The following is a 23,531-nucleotide window of genomic DNA, read 5'->3' as shown; positions in this document are numbered from 1 at the left end:
GCACTGGACTGGCCCCTGTAGATCCAGATGCTGGACCTACCCCAGTGATCCCCAGTACCTGGTCAGCCACTGTGGACCCAGTGTCCATATCCACCCATGTAGGCATGAGCTCACCAAAGGAAACTAATAAAGCTACAGTAACTGACCCTGAAGAAATGGAGATCTATGAGCTATCTGACAAAGAATTTAGAATAATCCTCTTAAGGAAATTCAGTGAATTACAAGAAAACACAACTAAATGAAATTAGGAAAAAAATACATGAACAAAATGAGAAGTTCAACAAAGGAATAGAAACCATTAAAAAAAAAAAACAACAAGCAAAGCCAATCCTAGAGTTAAAAAATACAGTGATTGAATTGACAATTCAATAGAAAGCTTCAAAGCAGACTCAATCAAGTAGAATAAAAAATTAGTTAACTAGAAACCATATCATTTGATATTATCTAGTCAGAGAAGCAAGGAACAAATGCAAAGAGTGAAGAGAACCTTTCTGAATTATGGGATACCATTAAAGGAAACAATCTCACATTATTAAAGTCTCAGGAGAAGAGAGGGATAAAGGGGCAGAAAGCGTGTTTAAAGAAATGATGGATTAGAATTCTCAATCTGGGGAGAGGTTTGGACATCCATGTTCATACAGCTAATAGGTGACCCTATAATTTCAAACCAAAATGATCTTTTATAAGACACATTAAAATAAAATTGGTAAAATCAAATACAAGGAGAGAATTTTAAAAGCAACAAGAGAAAAACATACCTGTATAATAAGGGTATCAGCAGATTTCTCAGCAGAAACCTTATAGGCCTGGAGAGAATGGGACAGTATACTCAGATTTCTGGAAAAAGAAAAAAAAGAAACTGCCAACAAAGAATACTTTACCCAGCATAGCTGTCTTTCGGAAATGAAGGAGAAACAAAGATTTTTTCCCAAACAAACAACACCTGAGGGAGTTCATCACCACTAGACCTGCTTTATAAGAACTACTGAAACATGAAAATATATGAAAATATAAAGCATACTGGTAAAGGCAAGTCTAAGCAATTCGTAATACTCTAATACTATATAATATGGTGTTATGCTAATTACTTAATGTAGTATAAAGATTAAAGGACAAAAGTATTAACAATTATAGCTACAATAATTTGTTAATGAAGACATGATATTAAAAGAGGTAAATTGTGACGTCAAAGATACAAAAAATGGGACTAATAGTAAAAATGAATAGTAGATACACAAAAGATAAAGAGGAGGGAATCAAAGTATACCACAGGGAAAATCACTTCACAAAGAAAGACAAAAAAAGGGGCGCCTGGATGGCTGAGCCGGCTAAGTGTCCGTCTTTGGCTCAGGTCATGATCTCAGGGTCCATGAGTTCGAGCCCCATGTCAGGCTCTGTGCTGTCAGCTCAGAGCCTGGAACCTGCTTCAGGTTCTATGTCTCCGTCTCTCTCTGCTCTTCCCCCACCCGCTTGTGCTGTCTCTCTCTCTCTCAAAAATAAATAAACATTAAAAAAAAAAAAGACAATAAAATTGGAAGAAGGGAACAAAGGAACTACAAAGCTAGGAAACAATGAATAAGTTGGTATTAGTTAAGTCCTTACTTTGCCTTAGTTCTTTTTAATGTAAATGGATTAAATTCTCCAATCAAAAGGCATAGAGTGGCTAATGGATTAAAAACAAGACCCATCTATATGCTGCCTACAGGAGACTCACTTCAGCTTTAAGGGCACACAGAGACTTAAGGGAAAAGGATGCAAAAAGATACCCTATGCAAATGGAAACCAAAAGAAAGCAAGAGTAGCTATACTTCTATCACACAAAATAGACTTTAAGCCAAAACGATAATGAGACAAAGAAGGCCATTTTATAATGATAAAAGGGTCAATTTATCACAAGGATATAACAATATATATGCATCCTAGATCACAGCACCTAAACATATTAGGCAAATATTTACAGATCTGAAGGGAGAAATAGACAACAATACAATAATAGTAGTGGAATCTGATACCCCACTTTCAACAATGGATGGATCATCCAGATAGAAAATCAATCAGGAAATGCTGGATGTGAACTATACCTTAAGCCAAATGGACCTACCAGACATATATGTAACATTTCACCCAACAGCAGCAGATTACAGACTCTACTCAAGCACACGTGAAACATTCTCCTGGATAGATCACGTTAAGTCACAAATCTAATCAAGAAATGGGCAGAGGACTTGAATAGAAATTTCCCCAAAGAAGATATATAAATGGCCCAAACAGATACATAAAAGGGTGTTCAGTACTTCTAATCCTCTGGGGAATGCAAACCAAAGGCATGAGATATGTCCTCATATCTGTTAGAATGGCTATTATCTAAATGCCAAGAGACACCAAGTGCCGTCAAGGATGTGAAGAAAAGGGAATTCTTATGCACTAGTGGTGAGGTTGTAAATTGGTACAGCCACTATGGAAAACGGTATGGAGTTTCCTTAAAAAAAACATTAAAGATAGAACGACCATATCCAGCAATGCCACTTCTGTGTATATGTCAAAGGAAATGAAATCTCTCAGAGATATCTGCATTCCCATGTTCATTGCAGCATGTTCCCAATAGCCAAGGCATGGAAAAACCTAAATGTCTACTGATGGATGAATGGATACAGAAGATGTGGTTTATGTACAATGGAATATTATTCAGCCATAGAAAGAAGAAAATTCTGCTGTTTGCAACAACATAGATGGGCCTTGAGAGCACAATGCTAAGTGAAATAGGACAGAGAAAGACAAATACTGTATGTTCTCCTTCACATGTGAAATCTAAAAAACTGAACTCACAGATATAAAGAAAGGAATGGTGGATGCCAGAGGCTAGTGGGTAGGGGAAAATGTGGAGATGTTGATCAAAGGGTAAAAACTTCCTGTTATTAGATGTGTAAGTTCCACAGATTAATGTATAGCACAGTGACTATATATTATATATTTGAAAGTTGTCAAGAGTATAGATCTTATATGTTCTCACCACCTACAAAAATGATAATTATGTGAGGTGATGGATGTCTTATCTAACCTTTTTGTGGAGCTCATTTCTTGGTATATTTGTGTATCACATAATCACATTTTACACCTTAAAGTTACATTTGTTATATGTCATTTATATCTCAGTAAAGCTGGAAAAAAATAAAAAGACATTATGTAAAAACAAAAGGCATTTTAATACAATTTATAATACATCAATATTGATTCTTTAGCTGTGGCAGATGTGCAATACTAATGTAATAACAATAGGGGAAACTAGGTGTAGGGTATGTGTTAACTCTGTACTACCTTTGCAACTTTTCTGTAAATACAAAAGTATTCTAAATAAAAATTTTATTCAAATTAACAAAAGGAACTATTTAAGATGACTGGACTCCATTTGAGTTATAGGTCCTTTCTTAGAAAAAAGGATTGGTGTCTGATACTGTTGCCTAAAAAAACAGTCAGTTATTTCAGCTATATACTCATATATAGAAATTTCTATAAATGTCGTTTCAATCGTGTTGAATAAGATTGCTATTAGAATAGAAGCCATTTGATACAAGTGCAATTAGCCATTTGGATATTAAAAGTGTGCCATTTCTTTAGTGTCTTGGCAGGTTACAATGGTACCATCTTTGCATATGGGCAAACAGGCAGTGGTAAGACATTCACCATCACGGGTGGAGCAGAACGCTACAGTGACAGAGGCATTATCCCAAGGACACTGTCGTACATTTTTGAGCAATTACAAAAGGTATGAAACTTTAACTTCATTTTCTGTTTGATATATTCAGCAGAAATTTACAGTGGGTAAAAAATTTATTGTGACATTTTATTATATTATATCTAAATGAGGAAGTATTATTGTGTAATAACTCTGGCCTTTATATTTAAGGAAAGTTTGGGATTTTGCTGAAGAAGTAGAAATTAAGGTGCTTCTCATTAAAGGGATGCTGTTTCAGCAAAGGCTGAAAGAGAGTTCCTTCTGATACATCCATGGAGGTTAAAAGAACAGAGAACACATTTTCCCAACTAACATCTTATATTCCCCATTAAGAAACTGGATGTCCTTTTACCAAGACATTTTTATTTCAGCTACTAAAGCACTGAGTAAGATGATATGCTTGTACCTTTTTCACAATTGTGACAGAAGCCCAGAAGAGTTTACCAGAGTAAATATCCTATTGCAATTAATATTATTATGAAGAGTTCTTTATATTATATGCATCATTTATGTGTGTCTCTAAGTGCCTGTTGCCTTATTAGTATTGAATACGACATATAATACAATTAACAAGGCAGGTATCTTTATCCCAATTTTATAGTTGGGAAAACTGAGTCTAAATATCTTTCCCTGGGTCCTTATAAGTAGCCGGTCTGGTGGTCCATCCCAGGTCTGTGTGATGCCAAACCCTGTGCTTTTCACCACTACATACACTGCCTCTGTATCTCAGACTGGCTTTATTTTGTTGGTTGTATTTAAACAATAATGAGTTAAGGAACTTCTCTGAACTTGGATTTCAGTTTTCCCTTAACTTTTCTAGGTTTCAGTTTTTCCCTCTGTGAAAGTAAGAATTGAATTGTACTAGAGGATCTCCAGCATCCCTACTCACTCCTACACTTACTTGGTTGTATTAATTCTGTATAACAAATGTCCTAACTAGGTCAGTGTAACAGCTATTCCAAATTTTCTTGACTGTATGCTTTTTGCATTTTGAGTTGCAAAGATGAGAAGAAATCGCTGAGATCTGCATAATTCTAATTTCCATCCATAAAGTAGCAATTACCCATTAGTTCAGCTCATCTCTCATTAGCTCAAACATGCCAACACTGCATGCCAGAAAATGTAGGAGAGAAAGAGTTGAGTATAGTGTGTATGTTGGATTCAGATCCTGTCTTTTCATTTACTCATTTATTTCTGACATTAGCTGCTTTGTTTTGCTCCCAGATTTCACAGACTGGGAACATAATTTCTAATAGTTTTTGCTGCTGTGGCCCAATGTGGAAGTATGTTGTCTTGGAAAGTTCATTGAAGTTGGTGCAGACCAACCTTGTTCTGAGAAAGTGTGCTACTTACAGCATGTGGCCTTGAGGTGGTTACTTAATGTCTCAGGCTTATGGAGTTGCTTCTGAGGGTTGAACATACTCTATCTATAAAGATATTGTCCTGGCACATAGTACATGGTCAATGTATGAGCTCAGTTACTATAGCCATTAATATTTATATCCATATATATATATGTGTGTGTGTGTGTGTGTATGTAGAGAGAGAGAGACAAATGATCCTGATTAATTTCAAAGAATCCTTTGAAACTTAGGACAAATGAAGCCAATTTCCCTGATTAAGTTAAACAGAATAAATAAATCCTTTCCTAATGGAAAATATATTTGTCCCTTTTAAAATTTTGTCTGTGAATACCAAAATGTAGTTCTAAAAGTCTAAATGTTTTCCAAGTACCTACCGTCTGCCCAGTTCATTGTTTTCATATCTGTTTGTCATTGACATTATTCTAAACCACATTTCAGTTTGAATTATCCTAAATCACTTCCTGGACTGGAGAGAAACCCTTGGACCAATTTATAGTTAGGACAGCTCTTTGTAAAAGGACAGATCTCCATGATGGGCACAACATATTCGTTCTAATCAAATTGAACTGCTGCAAAACTAGTAAGAGACAGCTTGAGGTTCATCATTAAGTTTGTCCACATTGTATAGCTGAAAAATGCAGACAGGTACTCAGATACCCCCAGTCGATTGCTTGAGAGGGGCACATGGAGTTCTCTAGAATTCTTAAAGGACATACTTGACTTATGCAAAGTAATTATTTCAAGATAAACCAAGAGCAAGTGCATACTGGCTCCTAAAATGCCTGTGAGTGTGATAGGAGCACATTTGCAGTAATTTTAAAGGAAGACAATTGATTCCATTTATTTTAGAAATCATAGCTCATTATTTTTGAGTACTGTGAGGTTCAGACTTGTTTTGGGGCAAGAGAAAAGGCTGTCTGCAGGGAACATGTGTGTTACATTACAGTCTGGCAATCCTAGACACTAAAAAAGGAATAATAAGGAAAGGTAGCTTGCCACATTGCTCAGTGACTTTTAAGTGTGTATTCTAATAAAAGTCCAGAAAATGCAGAAACTGGAGGAGCCAAAGGCATTATCCCTATCATCTCAGGGGAGTAGTCTTGCCATTTTCCTGACTTATGATTCCTTCTACTTTCTGGAAGAAGAGAGTTCCTCCACTGCAGATGAACATACAAATTGGCTGTTGTTTTGCCTTTCTTTTACTTTCCTTTTATATTCTTGCTGAATTCTCTATTTGGGGGCTTTTAGAAATAATGGTAAAAACAATAACATTAGCAATAATAATAACAGTAGCAACAGCAACAACTTATTGGTCCTTACTACAGGGACACACATTTCTAGTCAGATTTTAAATACAGAACCCTATTTCTCTGTTACAACAGTTCTACAAGATAAGAGTTATCCACAATTTCATAGTTAAACAGCTGACGATAGTGCAGGATCACTCAGTTATAAATGGCAGATCCCGTATTCAAACCCAGCTTTTTCTGATGCTAAGATGAGCTCAGAACTGTATGCTAAAATCTCAAACTATAACATATGGGATATTTCAGTTATGTTCAGATAAGTTTTAGAAGTATGTTGCTCTTAAACTTGCTGAGAGGTTGCTAAATGATCCCCCGTGGCCTTCAACTTGCTCTGAGAATCTTGCTCTGAGAATCTTCTAGAGAGGACAGCATATATGTTCATTGTGGAACACTTTTTTCACAAGTATTTCATAGGATACTTGAGGGAAAACTGGATTAGACTAAAGACCACACAGAATCTGTCTAGAATATATGATCTCTGATACCTGTGCCATAACCAAAAGAATGATGTTGAACGATGCCTTTGCTAAACTAGGACACTAATCTAATCAGCAGGGTGTTTGTTAGGATAAACAGAGTCGCCTACATCAGCAGGACTTCAGCATTTGGTGGGGATAAATTTATTTAGTAGAGACTCAGTCCATGCTGTCACCTTCCCAGACCACCAAAACATGACATTTCAGGTGTAGCTTGAGAGTTTTGCTCTGGTCATGTGCTGCCTGAGAATTGCCTTAATTTTTCAGGTGTTATTTTGTTCTTATGAAATATTGGTGTTTTTATTCGGATAGTTTGAGCCACTTTAGAACCAGAGAATCATATTAATTTTAATCTGAAGAACGCATTAGGAATTCATTATTCAATTTCCTCACTAATCAGTGTGGAAACTGAGGCCTGACACAGTAGGGTATTATAGCAAGTTAGGACTAGGATTCCAGCCCTGGATATGCAGGCCTTTGTTCTCTCTTCCATCTCTGTGACTTGGTCGTCTCTCCCTTTAAATAGTATCTGTCAAATGGATTGTCTTGGATATGGGTGAGAATCAGTCAGGAAGGTCATCCTAAGGAAAATCTCTTTGTGAGTATTGACTCTGACAATCTGCTGACCTTCTTGCCATGAGACACAAATATATTCTGTTATGAGAAGTAGGACTCTATTTGCTGAAATGCAAGCATCTGTATTTTGGGAGAAACAAGAAGAAAGTGCTATCAATTGATATTTGGTCTTGAAAACTGAAAAAAAAATTTCAGTTTTCTTGAGGCCTGAAAAAATTCCATTTTATTCTATCTCAGAGGGAGTGGGTCCTTTTTATCTGCTAGCAGAACTGAGACAGGACCAGTTGCCTGGGCTTTTATCCTAATTGCATTGATGCCTGTGTCATTGCATTTCAGTATTAACCCCCACAAAGTACCTCTCTCAAATGAATAGCTCAATATCCCTGATTGCCACGTGGGCCAGGAAGATTAACCCAAGAGAGAAGTTATAGGCAGTGAGCTGTGAATGTCTACTCTTACTGTTACCTGATTGATCTAAACTATTTCTGTCCCCTGGGATTCATTTTACATTATCTACTATTGTCTGTTATCTATATCACCAGAAATTTTGCATATTGGAAAAATTTTTAAAAGAATTATGATGAAAGCTGGAAACTCTTTTGCTACTGAAGGTTTTAAACAGAAGTAATGATACTGTTTTCTTTTATGAATAGGCTATTCACAGAATGTAAGTTTATTTTTTCACAGTAACCTTTTTTTTTTTTGGAGGGGGGTCTGGAAAGTAAAAACTGGTGTGTTATACATTTCTGCAACCAAGTTGGCTCATTTTAAGTGTATATTGACTCTTTATGTATAACGTGGAACCAATAAAAAAACAACAGACTAAAGTTGCTTGTAATCATGGGTGTTGGCTATTAAAAAAAAAAAAAAAAGCTTCATGCATATGGTTACTGGCAACTTGAAAGTGTCACGAACTGAAAATGGAAACCATACAAAGTGAGGAGGGTAAAGAAGAGAAGCTGTGAGGAAACTATAATGATAAATGTGTTCATCCTCCTCTGAGCTGAATCGTTATTTATAGCCATTAAATAATGTCTTCCCCTTTTCTAATCAGGACAGCAGCACAATATATACAACGCGCATTTCCTATTTGGAAATCTACAATGAATGTGGTTATGATCTGTTGGATCCAAGACATGAAGCCTCCAGTTTGGAAGATTTGCCGTGAGTAGCAGAACAACAAAGAATGGGGGAAATTACTTTCAGATGTTCCTTTCAATTGTTTTCTTTGAAACTTTGTATGTTTCTGGTCTCAGTCATAATTAACAAATACTGGATAACAGAATCTTTTTTGTAATATAATGGATATTTTTTTTCAGTTATGACAAATAGACAGCAATGATGGGAACTAAAATTGCTTGAAACCCATTTCTTGGGAAAATCTCTTTTGGAGTTGGTACAAGAGAGTGCACTGAATGTTCTCGGACCCGGGGTAGAGTGGACTAGTGGGATATGCTGGTACTGCTTTACCTCTGCGGAATCAGACCCTTTCCTCCTTCATTTGTGGCCTTTGTCTGAAGAGGGAGTTCAAATTAGGGCTCAAGCAGCAATAAGAGACTGAAAGAGAGAAAATAAAACTTTGTTTTCCCCGTTGCTTCTCTATTGTAAGACTGACACTGAAAATCATTTGGTCAGATTGGCACTGATTGCTGCATGCCTGAAATATAAACAGAGTCTTCAGAGCTTACCTACTGAGTAAGTTACCCTGCCAGCATTTATTACTCACTGCTTATTTGAATATCTGCCTAAATTACATATTAATTGGTAATATTTCATATCCTTTTGTCCAGACATGTTCATATATCAGAAGTTGGTAGGGATGCCTGGGTGGTTCAGTTGGCTAAGCCTCCGACTTGTGATTTTGGCTCAGGTCTTGATCTCATGGTTCATGAAATCAACCCCCACATCAGGCTCTGTGCTGACAATGCAGAGCCTGCTTGGGATTCTCTGTCCCCCTCTTTCTGCCCCTCTCCTTCTCTCTCTCTCTCTCTCTCTCAAAAATAAATAAATGAATAATAAAAATAAATAAAATAAATTTAAAAAGTTGGTACAGCCAAGAAAATGTATTTTAATTTTCTTAATATTCTAAAGCAATTTAAAAACACATATTAATCCTCTACCACAAAGATCAACAACCAATTGCTGGCTTGTTCTGGTTTGCAAAAGAAATAAGGAAATAATAAAGAAAATAAATTATACTCTTTACATCATCTTTATATGTATTCTTCCTTTAATATTGACAGGGAGTTTTTACGTATTTCTTTTATGCCAGTTGTATTCATTAGAGGGAGTTAGGAAAGGGGATTATTGTTGGTTTCTAAATATGTTAATTAAAGAATATAAGAAGAGAAAGGAAAGATCTGACTCCATGGAAGAAATTGGTCTTAAGGAAACTATTGGAATTAAGTTTACAGAGAGGTAAAATGTTCCTCAGAGGAAGGTTAGAAACAGCAACATTAAAAATATGAAGATGTAGTCAGAAAGGCCATGTGTTGAGGAGTCATGTGAGATAAAAGCAGAAAGGCTAACAGAAGCCAGCTTTTGAGGTACTTGAATGGTGGGCTTTTGCTGTGAGATTGATTATTACTCTAATAGGCTTTTAAATTAATTTTCTAGCCTCCAGTCTAACCTGTGTACCTCTAGGCTAAATCCGGATTAAAATTGCTTTAACAAGTCATATCTACACTGAAGAACTTGAAACCTGCTTAACAATATTCGAGAAATGAAAGTCTTGGCTATGACAAACATGGAGGAAGAGAAAGAAGTTTGAGAGATATGCATAAAAAAAATAAATAGATGATAACTAGCTAGCTAGTTAGATAGAAATCAAATAAATTGATTATGCCTCTCACCTTGGATTTGATTGGATTTGAAACAAAGGTGAATTACAGCAGGTTGGTTCTCTGTATTTCACTGATTGAGAAGAGTAAACTCAGAGAGGTATGACTTTTCCAGGGTGTCAAAACTAATCTGTTAATTGTAGAGCAAGAATTAAAAACCACAAGGGCGGGGCGCCTGGGTGGCTCAGTCGGTTGAGCGTCCGACTTCGGCTCAGGTCACAATCTCACGGTCCCTGAGTTCGAGCCCCGCGTCGGGCTCTGGGCTGATGGCTCAGAGCCTGGAGCCTGCTTCCGATTCTGTGTCTCCCTCTCTCTCTGCCCCTCCCCCATTCATGCTCTGTCTCTCTCTGTCTCAAAAATAAATAAATGTTAAAAAAAAAATTAAAAAAAAAATAAAAACCACAAGGGCATCTGGGTGGCTCACTCAGTTGAGCATCCGACTTTGGCTCAAGTCATGATCTCACTTTTGGTGAGTTTGAGCCCTGTGTTGGGTTCTGTGCGGACAGCTTAGAGCCTGGAGCCTAGTTCAGATTCATTCTCTCTCTCTCTCTCTCTCTCTCTCTCTCTCTCTCTCTCAATCTCTCACAAAAAATAAATAAACATTAAAAAAAATTGAAAACTACATTCTCTGACTTTCATGCCAGAGTAGCAAAAATAGCTTCAGGATTTTACCATGGGGCCCAGAGAATTGGAGTCATTGACTAAAAAGGTGATTTCTGTTAGAACACTTGATTGGGTGGTGGTATTGAGTTTCATATACATAACTTTGGTGGCTAAGAGTACCTTACTAGATGTTTACAATAACTTCCTCAAAGGTAGGAAGTATGCCTTACCTGAGTTGGTAGTCTCTCTACCACTAGGCCAAAGTAAGTTCTCAAGATTTAAAAAAATTATCTGTTAAATTGAAACTGTAAAGTAGAATTTTTGAAGATGAGAGTATAAAGGAACAACAGCATGAGCTCTGTGAATCAGAGTCTAATGGACATAATTGGGTGCAACCTGACTATGAGAACTAGGAATGAGAAAAGTCGTTGACTTCTAAGAGAGGCAGTGTAATATATAGTCAAGAGCACTTGATTACAAGTCAGGACATTTGGGTTCTAGTCCCAACCCCTCAATCTTAGATACATTTTTTCACTTTTCTGGGTTTCTCATGGTCTATAAAGTGTGGGCATCGGGTTATATAATATTTAACAGCCTTTTAGAGGTCAAAGATTGACGACCTCACAGAATAGGACTTCTTTGGTGACTCTTTTCCCCTTCACAAAAAAATAAGAAGTGATGTAGATATCTTGTATTTTCCTCCTAGAAAGGAGCCTTCTGCCTCTTGAAAGCAAGGACAATGCTTTTAATTCACTCCATGTCTCTGTGTTTCCTGATATGCCTTGCATTTAGTGGTGGATCTCAAGGTCAATCAGATTGTCTCGGTAGATGTCACTAGCTTTCTACCTTAAACTACTGCTCTTCTTTGGTAACTTCATCCTCTTGTTGGAGAATGAGTTCACTGACTGAAGTCAGAAGTGACCTCAATTACAAAACCGATGTTTTCAGTGAACTACTGCCCTCCCCCATACAAAAGTGGACAGAAAGATGTTCTTCTTACATTTTGGAATATAATTACATGAAAACAAACCCATTAAAATAAAAATGAAAAGATTCTCATTATGAAAGAAGACTCCCATATCCCAGGAGTATAGCTTATTTACTTCAAATATATTCAGTACAATAGAATTCCAAAACAACTCAAGAACAGCATAGTCTTTTGGGGTAGGGATGATGGGATTTGACTGGTATTGAGTCTGCTGGTTTTCTGGGGATTTTAGAGAGTTTGCCTTTTACTAAGATTATCAAGTAATTCTTTATAATGGAATGTGACTTTTGGTGTACCTGGATTAGATTAAGAGTATGTACTGTTAATCTGGTTTCATACACTCTTGAACTGGGACGAGGTCTAACCCCACAATCTTATCCATCTGATTGACTGGTTTCATTGTTGTGAGCTGGAATGTCCCAAATACTCTGACTGTGATCCAAAAATAATAGGCAAAGTGTCTGTTGACTTTGGTTCTCTGTTGTGGTCATCCATTTGAGGGACAATGGCAAGATACACATTGTATCCCTTTGACATTCTTATACGTGGCATAACCATGTCTAATCAAATTCAAGGTCAATTTGATGTTGCACAACAATAGCCATCAGTAACAGGTTTCTTACTACTGAGCAACACAGCTTCCTCCAAATCACCTGCTGGACGTTCTTCTCATGGGGCACTCTGTCTTTTCTGATCCTTGTTTTTTACACTCTAATGAGTTCCAACTCTGCTGTTACTGAAGCAATTGCCTATAGACTGCCTGTGGACTTCGTATATATAATGTCAGGGGATTGGACTAAAGTCAATTGCTTCTTTCAAATGTTGCTGTAGTCATTTGGCAAGGAGTTTTTAGATACAACATTAAAAGCATGATCTGTGAAAGAAGAAATAGATGCGCTGAGATTCATTAAAATTAAAAACTTCTGCTCTCTGAAAGACACTGTCAAGAGAATAAAAAGACAACCCAGAGACTGAGAGCAAATATTTACCAAACACATATCTGATAAAGGACTTACATCTAAAATATACAAAGAGCTCTTAAAACTCAGCAACTAGAAAACTAACAAGCCAATGAAGAAATGAGAAAAAGCTCTGAACAGACAGCTCACCAAAGAAGCTAAGCATCTGAGAAGATGCTCCACATCATCTGTCATTTGGGAATTGCTAATTAAAACTATGTACCTACTAGAATGGCAAAAATCTAAAAAACTGGCAATACCAAATGCTGACAAGAATGTAGAGCAGCTGGAATGCTCATTCATTGCTGGAGGAACTGCAGTATGCTACATTTTATTTATTTATTTATTTATTTATTTATTTATTTATTTGAGAGAGAGAGAGCGTGCACATGCATGCCCAAGTGAGGGAAGGGCAGAGGGAGAGGGAGAGAACCTCGAGCAGGCTCTACACTCCACGCAGAACCTGATGCAGGACTCAATCCCATGGCCCTGGGGTCATTATCTGAGCTGAAATTAAGAGTCAGACAGATGCTCAACCAACTGACCCACCCAGGTGCCCTGGTATAGCTATTTTAAAAGATGACGTCAGTTTCTTAAAAAACAAACATAGTTCTTAGGATAGGATCCACCAGTTATACTTCTGGGTATTTAACCAAATAAATTGAAAACTTATGTCAGTACAGAAACCTGCCCATGAATGGATATATCAGCCTTATTCATAATTGCCAAGAGCTGGAAGCAACCAAGATGTCCTACATTAGGCAAATAGAAAAACAAACTGTGATACATCCATGCAGTGGAACATTATTTGGCAATAAAAGGAAAAGCGCTATTAAGCCACAGAAGACACACAAAGTCTATATACTGTATGATTCCAAGTATTTGACATTGTGGAAAAGGAAGAACTATAGATACAGTAGGAAGAGCACTAGTTGCTGGTGGTTGGGATGGGGAGAGAGAGATACAGGGATGAATAGGTGAAGCACAGGGGACTTTTTGGGCAGTGAAACTATTCTATCTGATAGTATAATGGTGGGTCACTTGTCCAAACTCATAGAATATATACCACCTAGAGTGAACCCTAATAGAAGCTATGGGCCTTTAGTTAACAAAACAACAGTAGCGAAAAGGAACGAACTATTCATACATTTAACAGCTTGGATGAATCTCCAGGGAATTGTACCGAGTGAAAAAAGCCAATCCCAAAAGGTCATATGATGTATGATTTATTTATATAATATTTTTTAAATGACAAAATTATAGAACTAGATAACAGATGAGTGGTTGACAGGAGTTAGGGAAGTGGGGATGGTTACACAAGGCCAATGAGAGATCCTTATGGTCATGGACTGTTCTGTTTCTCAACTGTGACTGTGGATACACAAAACTACTCATGTGATTAAATCCCATAGAACTACACACACACACACACACACACACACACACACACACACACACACAACTGGGACATCTGAATAAGATCAGTGGATTCTATCAATGTCAGTGTCCTAGTAGTGATATTTTAATATAGTTTTACATGATGTTATCATTGGGAAAAACTGGGTAATGGGTACATTATTTCTTATAGCTGCATGCAAATCTACAATTTTCACAAAACAAGTTTAATTAAAAAATTATTGTCTATATATTTGTGTGTGTATATATATATATATATGCATACACACACATGTATTCAATGCATTCTGTATTTAGCAATTTAAATGAAAACAAAACATCTATTTTTGAAAGTCTTTATGTCATATGCTATAAAGAGAATATAGTTAGAATCTAAGTATGTCTTATGGAGTAAAACAGTATAACTACTGGTCTTAACCATAGGGAAAATAGTCACCTTACTTAAGTGTAATTTTAGTATTCCTAAATAGGGATGCATAATGCATTTAAGTTTCCAAAGATGGTCATGGTTATTATTGTTAGCAAAAAGTCAGTAAACTCCAGCATCCAGTATTGCAATCTTGGCTTTGTTGTAAAATAATTTGTTGCCAAAGGAAAACAAATAGATGGATGTTAAATTTAATTCATCAAATTGCTATGCCCACTGGATATGAAACACTCTTAAGTGTTGCAGGAGTTACAAAAAAAGATGAATGCAGTGTCTGCCCTCATGGCTTACATTCTAGTCATGTGGCATCATTCATTTATTCAACAAACATTTATAGAGATCCATCTTGATTCCACATACTGTGCTAGGTAGGCACTGACTTTACTGACATAGTCTTTACTTTTCCTGGACCTCACAGCAGAGTGGGGAAAACTAGTATAAAATAGCATAAGGTAGAATATGAAAAACATCATAAGAAAGGCACAAAGAATGACTAGGGCTTAAAGGAGGAAGAAATGACATTAGGTCAAGTGATACGGAAGAGATTCCCAGAGAAGGTGGTACATGAGATAGTCCTTGAGGGAAGGTGTAAGACTTGGGGCAGTGGAGTGTGGCCTTCATGTGGAAACAAAGGTAGGGAAGAGCACTGAGCTTGTTCTGTGACAGTTAGTAGACCTGTTTGACTGGACCCCAGGAAGGGAGTAGGTGAGAACATTGAGACAGAAAAGTAGGAATGCCAGGATTTGTCAGGAAGGTGTAGCCCTCAGAGATTTTTATTCAAGGGTAGAGCAGCTTGGAACTGCCTTTTAGGAAGAAAAATCACTCAGTAGCATGTAAGGCTAGAATGAGATGGATGGGAGTCAGGCCGCAGAGCATTGTGGGAAGTTATTAGGATCATCCTGGTGGCAGTGGGAGTAAAAAGGAGGGACAGAATTGGAATACATAATCCAGTGGCTTGAAATTTAACTATGTGTGAGAATATAACTATGTAGGAGAATCACCTAGATGTTTAAAAAAGCAGATTGTTGGCCCCCACCTCCAGAAAATTCAAATATGTTTGAATAAGCAGCCCAGGTGATTCCAGTGCAGGTGGTCTGTATTAATCCCTTCCTTCATCCACCTAGGAAAAGTTCTTTTTAGAGATACCAGAAAAAATCTCTCCATGAGGGAAATGGGCACCTGTTGTGTGCTGGTCCCTATCCTAGGGACTTTAAATGCAGTATCTCATTTGAGGAGGTAGGTATCATAATCTATGCTTTATGGATGACTAACCTGAGGTTCACTTAGATAGTGTGATATTTCCCTAAGATTCCACGTCTGCCAAGAGATGGACCAGGATATTTACCTCCGTCCATCAAACATCAGACCTGGGGGTTCTGGTGCACTTGGCCAGGAGATCCATGTTGTATCCTGGCATTCCATCTGAGCTCTGAGAAGACTGTGTTTCTGGGCTTCTTCAGGGCTCTGGAACCTCTTGTGTGAGCCACAACTTTGAGTCCTTCTCAGCTCTGTTTTGTGTCGGACACTCTGCAAGGCTCTGAGAGTACCTCAAAGGGGGCTAGTTTAGTAGAACAGACTCATAAAATGATCATTTCAGACTTACGTAGTAAGTGATAAGATGCCCTGGGTTCTTTAAGGGCATGAGGGAGGATACCGATTTCCACCTGGGAGTTCAGAGAAGGCTGGAGAAAAACTCTGCCTCATTATGGTCTTCAACCTCAGCTAAGCCCTCAGCCTGCTAAGCAGTGTCTTCATACACCCAGTGATTTTTCTCCCAGTCCCCACAATAGCTACATCAAATGTCCGTCTCTTTTGTCACACACTGTGTGCCCCAATCCTCTTCCACACCACTTGTATCCTCACCTCAGACAGACTATCGAAGCTGCCAAATAGGAATTACCCCAACTTGCTGCCTCCTACCCACCTCCTTCCCTCTAGCCCCAGGAAACTGTCCTTTTGAAAGCCAATCTTTCCACTTATGCCTAGGACTCTCCTTGGATTGGCCACAAATCTACTTTATTTGGCCTACACATTTCATGTTTAAAATTTTTGAATTTAGTGCCTTTAGCTGAAGCATATATCCTTCAGTTCTTATTCCTACCTGTTGTATTATGTTTTTTTCATTTGTGTTATTTTTCTGGTCCCATTGAGCATTTGAACAGATTCTGGACCTATAAGCATAGATCTCAAAGTTAAAACGAACTCCAGTCTTTTCTTCAGCTAATTTCATTACTGATACAGCTGGGAGGCAACTTCTTGAGAAGCAGCGGTGCTGTTCTCCGGGATGATCTGAGCAAGTGACCAGTGACTTATACTCTGTGTATAAGTCACTTATACTGTGTATGGTCACTTATACTCTGTGTCCTTCATGGATTGGCCAGGAACTGTGTTTCTTAGAGAAATGGGACATTGTCAGTGACCATAGCAGAAGGAATAGAGAGCCTTTCCAGCCTGAAAATGACACACTTCTACCCAAAGCCTGTCCTTCTAGCGTAATCTCAAAAGGCAAGTTGACTTCCCCTACTGTGAATGGCTGGTTGAAAGAAATCATTCTCAACATCTGAAATGTCTTATATAGGAGGCTGTCTTTGTCAGCTCAGCTACGAGAACAATGTACCATAGACTAGGTGGCTTAAACAACAGACACTTATTTCTTACAGTTCTAGAGACTGGGAAGTCCCATATCAAGGAACTGGCAGATTTGGTTCCTGCTGAGAGCTGTCTTCCTGGGTAATAGTTTTCTTCTTGTTATGTCCTTACATGGTGGAGAGAGAGAGAGAGAGAGAGAGAGAGAGAGAGAGAGAGAGCACGCATGTGCTCTAGTCTCTTTCTCTTCTTATAAGGGCACTGATCCCATCATGGGAACCCCATCCTCGTGACCTTATCTAAACCTCATTTGGTGTAGTCTGATAATTTTCCAATCTGTTTTAAATTTTGAGTATAAAAGCAAAACCATAGGATTACCTAAAAAAGTGTTGAATAATTTTGGCTTGCTTGGTCACTCTGTTCCATCACTCTGAAGAACACACGGGGTTTGGAAACACATCTGACTATTACAGCTCAACTAATAGAGAAAAAGTAATTAAAATTATTTGAGATTGTCAATATCATATATACCGAGCATTTACTAGATGCCAGAGATCTCAGTGAGCTCTTTGAGGCATTATAAGGAATTTAAACTGTATGCTTACCCTCAACTTAACATTTAGTTGGAAAATGCAGCATGCACATGAAACACCTCAGGAAACTTTTACAAATACAACTGCTGTCAACTGTCCAGTTAATAATGTGTGTACATGCAAAAAAGGCATACAAGTCATTTAGAGTTATAGTAGTCTTATGGATAGAGCCGCGTCAACCAATAATCCCCTGTCATAGCCCACTTCCTCAGTGATTTCCTAATTTTATTGGCATAAGCCAAGACCAAAGTTCTGACTGCGCTAAGATCTGGCCGTGCTGCTGAGGTGGGAGTAGTGCTGAGTCAGCCTAGAGGGAGGACACATGGGGAAGAACCTTTTGAATGAAATCTAGGTGAGGGAGGGGAAGAGGTTCCATTAGAAAGCTAGAGGGCTCATCTGGACCAGATGATAAGTGTCGCAGGTAGTGTATTAATCTCCCAGCTCTGAAACTTCTATAGCAGTTAGCCTACATATTATAATTATTTTTTAATATAATTTATTGTCAAATTAGCTAACATACAGCGTATACAGTGTGCTCTTGGCTTCGAGAATAGATTCCCATGATTCATCGCTTACATACAACACCCAGTGCTCATCCCAACAAGTGCCCTCTCAATACCCATCACCTATTTTCCCCTCTCCCTCCCAGCCCATCAACCCTCAGTTTGCTGTCTGTATTTAAGAGTCTCTTGTGGTTTGCCTCCCTCCCTCTCTGTTTGAAACTAATTTTTCTCCTTGCCCCATGGTCCTCTGTTAAGTTTCTCAAATTACACGTAGGAGTAAAAACATATGATATCTGTCTTTCTCTGACTGACTTATTTCATTTAGCATAATACTCTTCAGTTCCATCCAGGTTGTTGCAAATGGCAGGATTTCATTCTTTGTCATTGCCAAGTAGTATTCCATTGTATATGTAAACCACATCTTCTTTATCCATTCATTGCTTGATGGGCATTAGAGCTCTTTCCATAATTTGGCTATTGTTGCTCTGGAAAGCAGTGTGAAGTTTCCTCAAAAAATTAAAATAGAATTACCCTATGACCCGACAATGGTACTACTAGGAATTTATCCAAAGCCTATGCATTGTTTGGCTAACTATAATTGACCTTGTGTCTTCAGATTGAGTTCTGGGACAGTTGAAGACATTTTTCAAAGTGAAAGTTACTGTGAACCAGAGATCAGACTGATGCTACTCAGGCTGGCTGATCACCTATTATCTTTGAGTACATATCTGACTTGATCTAAGAAGGAAGCCCTAGGAATAACCCAGTTACAATAGCAAAAGAAGGTAAAACACTCAGGAAATGTTCAGGGTCTTTGTGAAGACAATGCATTTTTTGGTGAGAAATGAAAGAAGTTTGAAGATAAATGGAGAGCTGTTAATCTGGTTCTGAAGGAGAAGTGTGAATACCTTGAAGAGGTCAGTTCTTCCCATAGGTAGAGGTTCAGTGAAATTGCGAGCAAAATCTTAAAGACTTGAAAAAACAGAAAGGAGTCCAGAGTTTATCTGAAAGGATAAACTACCAAGAAGAGCAAAGAAATGCCGGAAACATAGAGAGATAAAAGAGGACTAGTGATGCCATGTATTCAAATTAGGTAAAACTCTAATTAAATGAGATCGTGTTGTACCACTTTGGAATTAGATGAAGACGTGAGAACAGATAAACCAGAATCAGATCCTGTACCATGTCACTATTTAATGTGGACAAAAGGAAGTTATTCAGTCACTGGTATTGAACATTTTTGTTAGTAAACTAACAACTGCTTATGACAACAGACCAATTTACAGTGGCTTAACCAAATTGTCTGTCTGCCCCCACCCTGCCCCAACCCTGCACACACACGTAAGGGTTCTCAAGTTTGGAGCCACAGCTGCTGTGGAAGCTCCAGGATGCACTAGGCCTTCCTTTTATCATTCAGCTGAGCCGTTCTCAGCAGTAACTCTAGTCCTGCTGCAGAATGACTACCGTGCCTTCAGCATCACATCCACGTTTCTGGAAGAAAAAAATAAGGAAAAGGGCATGTGTTAGTTGAGGCTGCCCCTTTAAGAGTCTTCCCCAGAAGCTCTATCCTTTGACTTCATCTTTACTAGTCACTGACCAGAATTATGTTACATGGCCAGTTGTAGTTGCAAGGGAGTCTGGGAAAGTCTAGTATTTTAAAATAATTCCCTGAACACAAATCAGAGCTTAATATTTACACAGAAGGGGAGGACAGATCCCATATAGTCAGCCTGCAATGTGAGTTGCAATTAGTTACCTGGAAGAAAAAAAAAATTCATGTGGATCCCTTATTTCTTTCTCTGCACCTGCATCCTAAAAAATAGAGGAAAATATATTCTTAATATTAAAGGATATAATATGTGTGCACTTATACCACAAATCTGCAACATATGCATAAGAAAATAGCTTTAAAGAAATACATCAATGTATTATCATTATCCTTGTGATGGGACTCTGTTTTTGTCTTTTAAAACTCTACTTTTTAGAATTTTCAAACATTTTTACAGAAGCATGTATAACTTTTATAGTTGGAAAAATAATGAACTTTATGTTAAAATGAAAATAAATAATGATAAATAAACTCAGAACTGGTCAAATGCAATAGCATAATCTTAGAGGTGTATAAAGCTGTTTACCTGACAGAGGAAGTGCTATGGTTTTCCAAAATTAGAAATCCATGGCCTCTAAATCCATTTACTCCTATAATTTACCCAAATGTGGACAACTTGACCACATAATTTTGATGATACAACCATGCAATCTGAATGAGAAAGCAAGTATTAGGGAAAACGAGAGGAGAAATATCTTCTTTGGAAACAGAAAAAAGTTGGTAGCTCTGAAAAAGACACATTTTTTCGTGTGTGGCTCTACAGTAACTATACGGAATTAGGACAAAGAAGACATTTATTAAGTGATGAGTTATTTGAGTCTGGAGCACCAGAAGGAACATGATATATATGACTGAATATAATTGGAAATTAGCAAAGGGTACTGGTGTAAGAAGGAGAATAGCAAGCATAGTATTTGACGCGTAAGATATTATCTTTTGTACAATTGTGCAAATGATGATTGCCTATAAGCAATAAAGCACAGTAAACCCTGGTTATGTACATTAGATTTGGGGGCCATTGGTTTATTGGTGGTTGCACAGTGATATTGTTTGGGGGTGAGGAGAGTTTGGTTAGTTTAATAAAATACAGAAAAGTGACCTTATCAAGTTATTAACAGTCTAAAAATTTATCATATTTGGATACAATTTTGGAAAAAAAATAGAAATGAAAGAATGTTTCATGTATATACTAAATCTTAGTGAAATAGTTAAATGACAGTAACCAATAAATAAATGCATATAACCATCTGTGAGCAGAGTGTTGGTTCTCCCACACAGTAATTGTAGCTGGCATGATTCTGCCTTTGCCTATCATGGGTAATTCTCATTTTGGTCTTCCTTCTCCACAGCCGTGGCCAACAGCTTCCAGTTCTCTGTCTCGAGTTCTTTTGATGATATTTGTTTTCATAGCATTTGAAAGCACGAGCACAGTATTAGATTACATTAAATGACTTAATCCTTGCTCATTTTCAGACAGGGACTGAGTCATGTACAGGTGTTGGCATCTCAGAAATGGCAGACCTATGGAAGTAGAATAACATTAGGGTGTTGGTTAGGTTCTTTGGGAAATCAAATGGATAGGAGTTCAAATCTAATAATGTTACAATTTAACAACATGGGTAAATTAGAAACAGTAATAATAGGATTTAGGAGAGGATATGTACCAGCTGAAATAAAAGACATTGATATGGATAGAAAGCATTCATCACAACATTCACTCACAATACTTTGCAGCTTTGAATTTGGACTTATTCTTTTTCTGATAAAGCATTTCATTTGTTAGTATACCACGTGTCTCTTTTAAAAAGTTAAAACCAAGTTTTTTTTCTTAAAGACTTAATTTTTAAAAGCAGTTTCAAGTTTACAACAAAATTGAGAAGAAGGCACAGAAAATTTCCATACACCTCTGCCTTTACACATGCATCGCCTTCCCCACCACTCACCAGCATGATATATTTGTTACAAAGAATGAACTTAAATGGACACATCAAAATCACCCAAAGTCCATAGTTTACCTTAGGTTCCACTCTTGGTATTGTATGTTCTGAGAGTTTGGACAAATGTATAATGGCATATATCCATTATGATAATAACATACAGAGCATTGTCACTGCACTAAAAATCCTCTGTGCTCTGACTAGTTATCCTTCCCCTGCTACCTCTTACCCCTGGCAACCAATGACCTTTTTACTGTCTCCATAGTTTTGCCTTTGCCAAAATGTCATATAGTTGGAATCATACAGAATGTAGCCTTTTCTTACTGATTCCTTTCACTTAGTAATATGTATTTAAGGTGCCTCCATGTGTTTTCATGACATGATGGCTCATTTCTTTTCAGTGCTTAATTATATTCCATTGTCTGGATGTACCAAAATTGATTTATCCCTTCATCTACTAAAGGACATTTTGGTGGCTTCCAAGTTTTGACAGTTATGAATAAAGCTGCTACAAACATCCATGTGCAGGTTTTTGTGTGAACATAAGTTTTCATCCCTTTGGAGTAAATACCAAGGAACATGATTGCTGGATTGGCGGTCATGATGCATATGGTAAGAGCATGTTTAATTTTATAAGAAATAGCAAAGTGTCTTCCAAAGTGACTGTACCATTCTGCATCCCCACTAGCAGTGAATGAGATCACTGCACATTACTGATAAGGGCCAGCGTTTGATGTTATTAATGTTCTAGATTTGGGCCATTCTGTTAGGTGTGTAGTGGTATCTCATTTTAATCTGTGTTTCTTTGATGAAATAAGATGTGGATCATGATTTCATATGCCTTATTTTCCATCTGTATATCTTGTTGGAGAAGGCATCTGTTAAGGTCTTTGGCCCATTTTTGAATTAGATTTTCTGTTTGCTTATTGCTGAGTTTTCAAAGTACTTTGTATATTTTGGATAACAGTTCTTTTTCAGACATTATCTTTTGTAGTGTAGAAGTTTTTAATTTTAATGAAGTCCAATTTATCAATTATTTCCTTCATGAATCATGCCTTTGGTGTTGCGTATAAAAAAAAATCACCATACTGAAGGTCATCTAGGTTTTCTCCTATGTTATTTTTTAGGAGTTTTATAGTTTTGTATGTTACATTTAAGTACACGAACCATTTGGAGTTTACTTTTGTGAAGGGTGTAAAGTCTGTGTCTAGTTTCGTTTTTGTTTTCTTAGATGTGGATGTCCAATTGTTGCAGCACCATTTGTTAAAGAGACTATTTTTGCTCCATGGTATTGTCTTTCCTCCTTTGCCAAACATCAACTTACTATATCCATGTGGGTCTATTTCTGGGCTCTCTATTTTGTTCCATTTATCTGTTTGTCTTTGCTTTTACCAATATCACATTGTCCTGATTACTGTAGCTTTATAGTAAATCTTGAAATCAGGTAATATTGGTCATCCAACTTTGTTTTCCTTCAATATTATTTTTGCTATCTGGGGTCCTTTGTGTCTCCATATAAACTGTAGAATTACCTTTTTGATATCCACAAACAACTAGGATTTTATTGGGATTGCACTGAATCTATAGAATATTTGGGAAGAACTGACATCTGGA

At 37.4% G+C, this 23,531-nt stretch overlaps 1 protein-coding gene across 5 annotated transcripts in view; it reads left to right on the top strand.

Moving 5' to 3' along the window:
• Window positions 1-23,531, top strand: part of KIF6 (kinesin family member 6) — a 386,396-nt gene that overhangs the window by 76,114 nt on the left and 286,751 nt on the right. For all 5 annotated transcript variants that reach the window (XR_009604951.3, XM_060615407.3, XM_060615405.3 and 2 more), the window contains 2 exons: window positions 3,616-3,763; window positions 8,511-8,620. Coding sequence is in view for 4 of the 5 variants with exons in the window: in XM_060615407.3 (XP_060471390.2) it covers window positions 3,616-3,763; window positions 8,511-8,620 (258 nt within the window). In the remaining variant the exon portion in view is untranslated. The remainder of the gene's footprint in view (window positions 1-3,615; window positions 3,764-8,510; window positions 8,621-23,531) is intronic.

This window comes from Panthera onca, chromosome B2, assembly GCF_046562875.1.
Source record: "Panthera onca isolate mPanOnc1 chromosome B2, mPanOnc1 haplotype 2, whole genome shotgun sequence".
Taxonomy (NCBI): Eukaryota; Metazoa; Chordata; class Mammalia; order Carnivora; family Felidae; genus Panthera; species Panthera onca.
Note: the sequence above shows the minus strand (reverse complement) of the source record. Positions and strands in the feature narration are given on the sequence as shown.